The 12,690-nt window shown below is 43.1% G+C and overlaps 1 protein-coding gene across 1 annotated transcript; it reads right to left on the bottom strand.

Annotated features, from left to right (window-relative positions):
- Positions 1-4,383: 4,383 nt before the first annotated feature.
- Positions 4,384-8,786, bottom strand: LOC107107087 (pleckstrin homology domain-containing family A member 7-like). Its single transcript, XM_015407317.1, has 4 exons — positions 8,611-8,786; positions 7,503-7,579; positions 5,311-5,368; positions 4,384-4,461 (listed from the first exon to the last, which is right to left on the bottom strand). The coding sequence occupies exons 1-4, from the start codon at positions 8,694-8,696 to the stop codon at positions 4,401-4,403; spliced, it is 282 nt and encodes a 93-aa protein (XP_015262803.1). The 5' UTR covers positions 8,697-8,786; the 3' UTR covers positions 4,384-4,400.
- Between the last annotated feature and the right edge of the window lie 3,904 nt (positions 8,787-12,690).

Below are 12,690 nucleotides of genomic sequence, written 5' to 3' on the forward strand. Positions count from 1 at the left end.
GGAAAAAACCTGGGAGCTATATCCATTGCAGATGCAGTGAACTGACCTCTGGCTTGCTATCTTTGCCTACAGGGGCTGAAGAAGCTGACACAAATCTGACCTGACATTGCTGTGGATGCATATTATGCACCCACATGATTGCATCGCTGGTGAGGCCGTATAAAAAGACCAGGAAGATTATGGCAAGTAAAGATCCAGAGCTGGAAAATGGTTAAACTTGTTTGGGGGCGGGGAACTGCTGTGCCATATGAAGGCTTTTTTTCCCTGTGGGAGCTTGATTTCAGACTGCTCAGACATCCAATAGACATTGTAAACAGAACAGAAGATGCATCCACAGAGATACTTCAGAACTGGATGCCTCTACAGTTGGAATCAAGCTGCTCTGCTGGAATCAGTAGAGCTGGTGCTACAGGTGGGAAGGGGCTGAAAGAGTCAGAGGAAAGAAAAACAACCACTTTTAATCCACTATCCTCACAAAATAAAGGATAAGAACAGGTGGAAATGGTTTGGTTTACACTGAATTTCCTGCTCAGTTTATGCCTGTATTACCAAACTCTTCCTACACGAAAGAGAGGCTGAAAACCTCTTCCTCCACGACAGAGAGGCTGCACATTGGAATTAACGTGGGGCATCCATAGCTGAGGGTCAAAAGAGACGCAATAGGCTGCTTGACTGCTTACTCACAACCACTCCTCTGATCTCAGTTGCCATCTACAGCACCTCCATTAGATCCACTGGGAGAAATAAAATGTGCCTGAGAGTTGGGGGAGGGGACTTTTGGGCTAATATTAGCTTCACAAACACAGCTTATTAGATGCAGGAAATAGTATGCATGAGCGAAGGGTTATGCACCCCCTCCCACAGCACCATTTCATCACATTAGAAGTCCTACGTGGGTGCTTTCAAAAGTCTGAAGGGGGAAAAGGTAAGGTAGGCTGATCATGAATCTTCCACACCACATCCCACCCAGGACTGTCAGATATCACATTATTTGGATTAAGTCTTTACTGCCTTGGGGAGTCTCAGCTAGGTAGAAAAGCAATATAAAATGTTTTCAATAAAAATAAATAAATAATTTAAAGAGCTTCACAGTCCCTAAAACAGATAATCTGCTCCACAGACAACTCAGGTCCAGATTTTAATATTCATATTTGTTGGTCTTACAGAACAAAGAATAGAGTGGAAGCAAGATGACATTTCCTGCTCATCTGTATCATCCTGTTGCATGATAAGGAGAACTTTACTAAACAGAAGGCACAGATGAGTGTTAAAATAGTTGCCTGTAACCATTCATCCTGTGCGTGCTGGGATTGTGGTGCAAACTCAACATGATGGTACAAAAGAATGTTGAGTTATCCTCTTAACTCATCTTAGGGTTGCCAACCTCCAAGTGGGTCCTGGATCTTTCTCAGAATTACAACTGATCTCCAAATGACAGAAATCCATTCCCCTGGAGAAAATGGCTGTGATATTATGCCTCCCTGAAGTCCCTCCCACAACCCCACCCTCTCTAGGCTCCACCCCCAAATCTCCAATTCTCCCAACCCAGATGTGTCAACCATATCTTAACAACTTTTTGGTTCTGATAATCAGGGATTCTTTTAAAATGACTAAAAATGGATATTCCCTGTTTTTTCAACGCTTGTCTTGCGATTTTAATACATGTACATAAAAGTACAAAACTAAGAGAAGGTACCCTTGTTAGATGAGCAGATATAAACAGACTGTGGCATCTTAAATGCATAAGAGCCCTTAGAAATGTTCAGGAAAGTGACAGCAAATAAGGAAGCGGTCATCTCCTGCACCTAGGCTGTCTCGTGAAGAAAATATAGACAAGGCTATATTTTGCATTTTGCTGTGAACTTTGGCACCACCTTGTGGGAAATCACTGAATATGTAAAGACACCGAAATCTATAATTACAACAACTTGTTGACATCAACAAGTGGTATCATTGTGCAAAGTGATGTTTCTGTTTAAAATAAGAGTTCTGGAGGGAAAGAAAAATGTGATTACTTCAGTATTTATAAGTAATGTCAATTTAGTTGCCTTTAAATGCCTCTTTGTACTTTGTAATTAGTAAAAAAAACAAAACCTTTTGGGCTCGGCTGAGGACCAGGCAACTCTACTACCTATATAGACCTAAGCTTTTTTAGAGGATAAACTATGTTAGCCCTATGTAGAGTTTTCTACATAAGCAAACCACATTGTAAATGGAGTAGAGGCAAAACACTGTGGTATAGTAAGTACCTCTACTGCCATGACTTTTTGCACTGCAGGATTTCAAAACTTAGCACTTCTAAGGAATTAACAATCAGATGTAAAGATACCAAGAGCATGTAGACATCAGTCCCAAACTCAGGGGTCATTTCGTAGAAAAAGAGCTAGGGGAACTCATTAGCATAACTCATTAGCATATGCCACACACCCTGACATCACCAGAAGTGTGTCATAAGACCACACCCCCTGACATCACCGGAAATGTGTCATAAGACCACACACCCCGCCCCCAACGGTCCCGGCCGCCACCGCCGGCCTTGCAGCTCCACTGCCGAGCCCCATTAGGGGCCCGGCTTTGGACCTGCAAGGCCGGCGGGAGTGCAAGGAAGCCCCGTGAAGGCCCTCCCTGGCCCCAGGCAGGCAGGGGTGGGGAGAGGCAGGGAGGAAGCAACTTACCCTCCCTCTTCTCCTGACTCGTCCTGGCTGAATGAGGGCCGGAAGCGGGGCGGCCGGAAGCAGGGGGCGGGGCTTCGTCATGTGCCCCGCCCCCCATACCTCACCCGGGGGAACTGCCCAAACCTCTGCCCAAACTCAAATGCAATTATTCCATGAATACATCAGAATAATAATATATTTTTTTAAACCCTAGACAAGCTATGCTGAAGCTAGCCCTGGGAATTACAGAACTGGTCAAGTAAACACACACACACACAAAAGATCTGCATTCTGGACAAGATGCCACTGTATCACTAGCAATTTCAAAGTTTTTTTGTGTATCTGATCGTAAATTATGCATTATGCACTAGATATTTGTCTTTCTTGTGGTTTAGACTCTGTATTAAACAGTAAGTAGTTTGAAATTTGCAACATCTAAAGAAGCTCACATACATGAAAATCTTATGTTTTGATTCCACTGAGACTAGTAAGAACACTCTCTTTGTACCTGTTAGCAGCTTCACATTCGATAATGAAGTTTACCTGTGCTAGTTAACATTTGCTTATTGCTCACCGTGGTTCAGTGGCGGGGAGGAGCAAAGGGTCCAGTGCAAAACCAAATCCAGAAAACCCAGGGAAATGCCAGGGTGACCTTGAAGTCAGCATTACATGGCAATAAAACGATGCAGAAGGTCAAAACTGAACCGATGCACAAGGAGACTTGGAGCGGCATGCAATGCAGAGGGAAATTTGTGTTGTGATGTGGGATTGGTGATACAATGGCAGGAAAGACGAGTGCAGAATCACCCATTGTTCCATTCCACTGCAACTGCTCCTCTTGGGTTCATCTTTGACCCTGCTCAGCACCTGCTGACAGATGTTCAAAGGTCACTTGTCCTTTAAGTAACTTTCCTGGCAATGCCAATACAGGCTCATTGAGTTTCAGAGGACCAGTGCAGAAAGAATTTCACCAATCAACATTCGATTCAACTGTATGCCAGACGTAAGCAGCACAGTACAGCTGAGAAATGTTTTACATGAAAGACAGAACCTGTCCTTTCATGCAGTTGCTCTTCAGGCCTGATTCATCCAAGCATACCCATCTCCCTTCAGTACTACTGCAGGCATATATTGAGGCCCAATTCACACTTATGTGATTATGTTTCACCTTGCCAATCATGCAGGCTCAGCTCCACATAGACAGCTGTCTGTGGGAACTGGACCCAACACAACACAATCAGATAGTTTTTTTTGAAGCAAGATAGACATAAATCTAGCACATATTCAGTGTTTGAACTTCACCGTGTCCTACAAGGCTCCACCACAGACAGATACCACCCGCCGCAAGCTGTACAAGATACACAGCAAATATCTTTCTGTAGTTACACACAGTTCTAAAGAAGTGCCTGTTTTTGGCACTTACTCAGATTCTTCACTACCCGTTGTTATGGGAGAGTACACAAACACCTTAGAAGACCTCCAGGGATTGTTACTTATGAATAAGCTTTGAGATTTTAGCAGTTGTAAAGCTTACTCCTGGATGGGCTGGAGATTATTACTCACTGATGCAGTAGCAACCCTTTATAACGTATAACAAGTGTAACAGGCAAACACACAAAAAAGACAGACTGTAACACCAGTTTGTTGGCAAGGCAGACTATAAACCAAATACCTTTCCAACAACAGCAGATACTCACTTCAAACATACACAGTCAGTATGTGATCATTTGGGGAAAGTGGAAGCTCCTAAAAATTGTGGTGGTGGTGGTAGGAAGTGCCGTCAAGTCGCAGCTGACCTGTGGTGATCCTATGGGGTATTCAAGGCAAGAGACACTCAGAGGTGGTTTGCCATTGCCTGACTCTGTGTAACGACCCTGGACTTCTTTGGTGTTCTCCCATCTCAATACTAGCCAATACTTGCTTAGCTTCCAAGATCGGACTAGCCTGGGCCATCTGGGTCAGGGCCCTAAAAATAGTGCATGAAACCAAACTAGTGTTTTACAAGGGAATTTCTGTTGGGCCGAGGGGGATGAGTATACTAGACAAAACTGCAAGACAAATTGATGGAAGATAGGTCTGCTATTATCCATAACTGCTACATGAAACCTCCATGTTCAGAGACAGTGTAATAGAGGAAGACTTTGTCTTCGTAGGGGCACTGTTGGCTACTGTGGGAGACAGAATGATGGACTAGATGAACCTTTGGTCTGACCCAACAGAGCTTTTCTTTTCCTAGACTTATTTACACCAATTGTCTTTGGTCTTTGAATATAGTAGAGCCTTCATTAATGAGTCAGACTAAATAAAGCCTAAATTGTAGTATTCGGTGTTTATGTTTGTATTTAGCTTATTTAATTGATACATGAAATGTTTTAATTTCTTACATGTTTAAAACTTTTTTTAACAAACATTACTTTGTGTAGTTCTGATGACACTATTGCATTAAGTAAAGGAATAGGTAAGTCATTAAGGTCATCAAATATTAAGAACTCAGTATTTTGTGAAGTATGACTCAGCTTTACATACAAAGCATTGGAGACTTTTATACACAAACAAACGTTTAATAATTTAAATTTCCAATTCTTCCATATTAGGAATATTTTAAAGTTTGCCTTCGTTCCACTCCTTGAACACCTGGTGTCCCCAAATCACTTACTTGATAAAAAAGATAGCCCCCTGTGGGGTGGTGTCCATCTCCCAGCCCTTAGGCATCTCTGAAAAGACAGAGGCAAAAGCAGACTTCAGAGAACTCTTTGATTCAGACTGTGACATTAAAGGTGTTATATGGTTTTCAAACAAACATCATTCAAGAAGGTCACCAGTGATTATTCCTTGAAGACCTTCCATGGTATACATATACAAAACTGCCTTACACAGATCCAGCCTTTGGGGTCTGCTAAGTCTAGCTGCTGTCTGTTCTGACTGGCCATGGCTCTCCATGGACTCGGAGAAGGAGAGAGAAACCTTTCATAGCCCTGCAACCTGGAGATGCTAGGACTGAAGCTGGGTTCTTATAAATGTGATACACCTCTGAACCATGGTACCTATATACATGCATTGTAATCCCAGGGTGACACCAGTTAAAACTAAATGGGACTACATATTAGGCATGCATGCAAAAAGCACACATTCTTTTGCTTTAAAAAAGGTGGTTGTTCTATACTGACAACCCAGTACTTACATAAAAATTATCACAACAGAAACTAGTTACTGACAACCCAGTACTTACATAAAAATAATCACAACAGAAACTCTGAAAATTGTACTAGTTTTGCATTTATTTAGACTTTTCCCCCTTTAAATGGACTGAAGGGCTCAAATTTGGATATTGCCAATTCCTGCCACCCCACCCCCACCCCAGTAAATTCCTCCCCATGAAATCTGAAATAGTGCTCCTGCACTTAACCCATATTGGCTTGGACCTGTAAAATAACTGTAGAATACCTAGCTTCTGCTATAAAAGCAAGAGAAATGCCCTTAAATGTAAATTCCATTTTATAGTGTAATGCACCAGTTTGGTGTAGTGGTTAAGTGCGCAGTCTCTAATCTGGGAGAACCGGGTTTGATTCCCCACTCCTCCACTTGCACCTGCTGGATGACCTTGGGCAAGCCATAGTTCTGGCACAGCTGTTCCTGAGAAACAACAGTTTCTGTCAGAGCTCTCTCAGCCCCACCTACCTCGCAGGGTGTCTCTTGTGGGGAGGGGAAGGGAAAGGAGTTTGTAAGTCGCTCTGAGACTCCTTTGGGTAGTGAAGGGCAGGGTATAAATCCAATCTCTTCTTCTTCTTCTTCTCCCATCTCACTGTCCACAAATTCTGCAGGCTACATTCAAGAAGGAAAGTAGCCATAGAGGAACCCTGAGGAGTTTGGGAGTGAGATTGTCAATGAAGAGGAGCCCAAGGTTTCACTCTTCTTCTCTGACAGCTCTTCTGCGTCCCAATTACCAACCTGATTATCAGCTCTGTGGAATGTCACATTTCAGGAAATTTCACCTGAAACTGAACCATCTTAGCATTCTCCACTCCCAAATCACACACTGTAGTTTGACATACAAAAACCTATTGCCAGTTTTCCCCCTTACTCAGTTTGCTTCACTGAGCAATGCAATATGCTGTTTGGCATAAGGCTCATTCACACAACAGTTCAGCTGGCACTCGATGTTCATGCAAAGTACATCCAGGTCTGCAGTTTATTCTAGACAGACTACAGCTGCAATCCTAAGGACACTTGCTTGGGAGGAAGCCCCACTGATTAACATGGGACTTACTTCTAACTAGACCTATTTAGGATTGCTCAAAAGGGTTTATTCCCATCCATATGGCCCATCTTGGCTATAATGGGTTGTGGGTGGGTTGTGTAAACATAGCAATTTCTTCTACACAGGTGTTCACATTTGTCTTTTTTGTTAGATGTTTCCTGGACTTTCAGCTTTGTGCTTATATCCCCAAATGCAAGATGCTGCCGTGTGAATGCATATCATAGTCAGGTAGTATGAAAAGAAGCTGGCTGCTTACAATGAGAGCACTCTGGGCTTCCAAAATCTGCACGCTTATAAAGCTCTTGTAAAACTAACTTGTAAAACTGATGGAAAGCACCGTTTCTTTTCATCATTCATAACTAGTGGCTTCTACATCTCAGTTTGTGCACAAACAAGAACTCCACCCTTCAAGCTTCCTTCTGATCTCCTCAGTTGTGCTCAGTGTACCCTAATGTTTGGCTCCAGATATTGCAAAAGAGTTTGAAAGGTTTTTCCATGGAGGATATTCCAGAGGTCATGAAAACACTTTTAGTCATTTGGAGGTAGATTACTAGCAATGACAGGCTTACGAGGTCACGTTTTCTCCTTACCTGACCAGGTGAAGTGCCCACTTTGGATGGAACAGCCGCTACTTGGGTGTGTCCAGCAGGTAGATTTTGTCTCATCACTGCAAGGGCCAAGGCATAAACACAATACACCAAAGAGATTCAAAACCTCCTATCATTTTCTAGATACATAAACATACAAGCCAGGGGGTCAAGAACAGAGTCATCCTCACCATCATCTGAAGGCGGAGTTTAGCCTATAGGACACCATTCTTATGAGAGTATACTTAAAACTGACTTTGTTGTTGTTAACAAAATAGGAATCAGGATTATGTTGTCTTATGGGGATGGCCAACAGTTTAGTGGCTGTGCAGCATCTAGACCCCCTCACTCTAAGCTCTCAGACAATGGGTATGCCACAGACTGACTGTTAGTGCTGAATAGTGGAAGGGGACCAGCATCAGTCAAGTAAACTACAATCTCCTTGAAGACAGGATAAAAAATATTATTAATAGTACTCCTGTACATTTTTATTATGTTTTAGAATATTAAAAACACTCTACATGTAGTAAGCTTTACAACAAACTTGATTGGTAGGTCACTATTATCCTCATAAAAGAGTTGGGAGGGAGCAGAAGCCGAGATTGAGCTCTTTGCCTAACCACAACACAGCCAAGGTTTGAACTGGGGGTTTCCTGGTCCATAGCTTAACTATTGTAGCACCAGCTAGCGGATTCTGTGCAGAAGAGAACCAGTGTCAAACCAAAACTAGATTCCAGACAATGTAACCCTGCAAAGGCTGCATGTCTGAACACAGCAACTGAATCCAGAACCTAGAAGCAAGAGCTCATGAAGGAACATTAGGCTGCAAATGTAACTTCTGACAATGGCCAAAGACCCACAATAACCTTAGGGGTTTTTTTGTAGCACACTTAATCTTAATGACACTCCTGGGGAGTGTAATTGTTCTTTCTCATTTTCTTCACATCACTCCCCCCACCATCAGGACCTGGCCTAGTTGCACAGGCACCATCTGTCACAAAACACACAGGAGATATTTAATCTTGGCAAGTATCCCCAGCTTCAGACACCCACCAACCGCAGCCTTGAACCTAGGAACAAGACAACTAAATAGAGCAAGAATTTAACATACTTGACAAAGAAGATTCTCCCATCGCTGCAAACTCCATATGTCCATCTGCCAGGAAGATCAAGCCAATCAACGTCCTCGGTGGCCATCCAGCTTGTTCCGCTGTAAATTCCACCAAAAGGGGGAGAGGAATCCAGACGGATCAAGGAGCACTGCTACCCGCCCCCTTTCTTAGCCTATTTGCCTGCACTCCCTACTTTATGTCAGGGAGCACTGAATTAATGTTAGAGCCACCTGAGCCAGTTCCACCAGGACAGGGGCAGCTCAGCCTTCTGCAGAAACTCTGTTTTGCTGCAAATAGTCCAAGAGGGGGAGAAAACAGCATCTGCTTCACCCTTTCAAGGCCCAGCTGCTGCTGCTTCGCCCAAAAGCTGAAGCAGCACAAGGGTCCTTCCAGCATCAATGACAGACATCCTAAACTGCATGACTCCAGAGAAGGCAGCTTCCTTCTTCCACTCTGTCTAATTACCACAAATTAACTGGGGGTTTGGGGTGAGAGAGTTTTGGCTCCTTTCTCTATGCTAACTGAACCTGATGTGTCTGCTCTTCTCCGTTCCAGAGCAAGAGGCATTTTCTGTCTCACCCTAGCCATCAATTAAAGCTTATTCACCAGGGAAGGCAGGGTTTGAGAACTCTCCCATGGGAGGGGGCACATAAATGACTCCACATCATCAGACACATACTTTTGAACTCTGTCATCACAAGGAAAGGGAAATGACAACTTTACAGTTCATCCAGAAATAAGAAAGAGCAAGGTGTGACCCAGCATGACAACTTCTACAGTTCACAGGAGCTGGCTTTGGTGAGGGAAACTGGTTTGTCCAAAGCTACAGATATGTCTTCCATGCAGTGTTTCCTATAAGCTGCACTAGGGGGTGCTGGTGCACAAAATTTTAGCTGGCTCTCGGGGATTTTAGCTTCTAGCTCACAAGCATTTTCCCCTCCATTGGAAACAATGGAAGATGGGGGCACCTCCTTCTGGGGCCCATAGAATTTGACCCCCTGGTCTAATCTTTTTGAAACTTTTTGGGGGGGTTAGGAAAGGCACCAGTAGCTATGCTGCAAATTTGGTGCCTCCACCTAAAAAAACAGCTTCCCTCCAGAGCCCCAGATACTCCTGGATCAATTCTCCATTATAGCCTATGGGGCCCATAGCCTATAATGGAGAAGGGGTGTTTTTTTTTTGTACACCCCTATTATGCTTTTCAGTATGATTTGTAAGCTGCCTTGAGTCACAGTAAAAGTGGGATATAAATATTTGAATAAGTAGTTTGAGCAGGTTGATAACATTTAAGCAACTTTCTGTTTTTTTGGTTAGGCAGGGTTCTGACAATGATTGTTCCCCCTCTGTTATGCTTGACCTGTAAATTTCTCATATTTCACTAAAAAAAACAAACCCAAAGTGGACTGCAAGTGTCTCCCCCCACCCCCACCCCCCGCTGGTATGTTTGCTAAGGCTCAGTGCAGGGCGACGGTCCAAGGCCAGGTCTACTAATATAGTGGACTGGGGTGGGCAGACCTGTTCTCCAAAGGCTAGGTCTACCAATATAGTGGAAAGGGGAGTGTAGGCCTGTTCTCTAGAGGCCTGGTCTAGCCCCATAGAGGATAATGTTTTCTGTAATGAAATTTGACTTTATTCTGTTTTCTCTTATAATGTTTAAATTATTATTAAAATGTAGTTTAAATATAGTTTAAAAGAATTCATTCTGAGATTTCTCAAGGTTATGGAAATAATCTTCTAAAAAAACCTAACTTATGCGATAGTCAAATGTAGACTTCCTCACAACCTTAATGCTACTAGTTTCTTTTGCTCACAAGGTAGAATTCTTGCTTACAATACTGTGGAACTTAGAGGGACCATTCCAAGCACTATGTGGCAAACATATGCAATGAAATACAGCACAGAGGATAGATGGAAGTAGGGACCTTGTTTATCACTCAGTATTTATTGTGATATCTGCATATTGGTCTAGATTTGAGAGTAGGTCAGGTGACCAACAAAACAGCTTAGTCATCACAAGATTACAAACTATGACTTTGCATTGCTAAGTGTGAACACTTACCTATGTGCAACTTTACTGACATCAAGGTGGAGATCTACCCTTAGGACAAGTTTCAATGGAACTACCTACAGTGTGCACATTTAGTGCTGGAAGGGATCTTAGCTAAGCTTATGTCTCTTCTCATGTAATACTTCAAACTACCCAAAAGTGAGCATTTGTCTAGGTAGATGACAAGAACTGCTCTGTGACTTTTTCTTATGCATACCATTAGGGTTACAAAGAGACTCAGAAGCGGGAAAAAAGTCTGTTCTTTTAATAGAGGCTGAATGTGTGAAAATGGTCAGCTGAAGCTTTTTATCACTTGGTAAATATTGTCCTATTAAAACTCTGTTGAAGGAACAGGACTTTTTTTTTCTCCTGGCACACTAATACCCCTCTGGAATATGGGCTCAGTGGATCACAAGTCATAACTCTGCAACCTATTAAGCACATCCTTAATCAGTGGCAAGGTTTACATACTTTTAAATGCTCATACAGGTCCCTCACTCTATCAGTAACCATCTTAGATGTTCAGAGCTTTCCTATATAATGCTATGTTGACAACAGTACTTTAGCACAAATTTGCATAATATGCCCAAGCAAATTTTGTAATCTGATTTTGTAATGTATTCAATAGCTGCCATTGAGTGCATGGCTGTATGTGAACAATTGAAATGCTATGTTAAGCTTCGTCCTGGGCTAGGATCCAAATACATCCAATCACATTGCTAGCCCAGGAAGAACCTAACCAATCACTTCTCAGCAAGCTCCCTGAGCGGGAACGTCCGTGATTGGTCCTTATGCATACAACCTTATTGGTTAGTAATTGTACAGTAGGCGTAGCTACATTAGCCGGGAGAGTTTAAAAGCAGGACAGCTGCAATGTAAAAGCTGTTCTGGCTATCAGATGTTAATCCGTGTTGGAGTTGTGTTTGAGTTGTGGAATAAAGCTGAATCTTTGCTGAATCACTCTCCGACTACTTTGTTAAACGAGCAAGCCAGTCAGATTCAAGCATGTGAAAAACAGCAGAAGTCCCATGTACAGTCTGGCCCATGCACAGCTTGGTTTGTTCAATGACAGAATGCTGATCTCTGCCACAAACTTCGTATCAAATTCTGGCTATCTGTACAATATTTTTATATCTTAAATACAATAGAGAAGTTGGCCAATCAATACTTAAATCCAGTGACTGAAGCTGTGAACAGGCAAGACAGATCTTTCTACAAACTTGAATAGGGCCCCAGGTTTGCAGAAAAATCTGAAATATACCCCCCCCAAAATATTGGGGGCTTTAAAAAAAATGATAAAAGGAGTGCCTGTAGCTTTAAGCAAGAGATTCCCTCAGTAGCTGTTGCTGGGATCAGTATTCTAGGCTGGGTTTTGTCAGTAAAAGACAGGGGAACAAGGCGGGGCCATTTCTAGGCCTGTTTTGGCTTTAGAGGAAGAAGGACACATTAGGGTCAGGCTTGACTAGGATTGCCCGCTCCAGATTGGGAAATTCCCGGAGATTTTGTGGTGGAGTCTGAGGAGAGCAGGGTTTGGGGAGGGGAGAAACCTCAGCTGGATACAAAGCTAGAGTCAATCTTCCAAACCAACCATTTTCTCCAGGAGGAGGAGGAGGAGGAGATTGGATTTATACCCCGCCCTTCATTACCTAAAAGAGTCTCAGAGCAGTTTACAATCTCATTTACCTTCCCCTCCCCACAACAGGCACCCTGTGAGGTAGGTGGGGCTGAGAGAGCTCTTTGAGAACTGCTCGTGAGAGAACAGCTCTGAAAGAAGTTATGACTGACCCAAGGTCACATCAGCAGCTGCATGTGGAGGAGTGGGGAATCAAACCCAGTTCTTCCAGATTAGAGTCCATGCTTCTAACCACTACACCAAACTGATCTCTGTTGTCTGGAGTTCAGTTGTAATTCTGGGAGATTATCAGGTGCCACCAGGAGGCAACACTAGGCCTGGCAGCAACCTCTGGGTGACTTGATACCATCTGACTTGATGACTCAACTAGGCCTGGCCACTTGCTACTGTTCAACAGCA

This window comes from Gekko japonicus, unplaced genomic scaffold (genome assembly GCF_001447785.1).
Source record: "Gekko japonicus isolate JY-2015 unplaced genomic scaffold, Gekko_japonicus_V1.1 scaffold228, whole genome shotgun sequence".
Classification (NCBI taxonomy): domain Eukaryota; kingdom Metazoa; phylum Chordata; class Lepidosauria; order Squamata; family Gekkonidae; genus Gekko; species Gekko japonicus.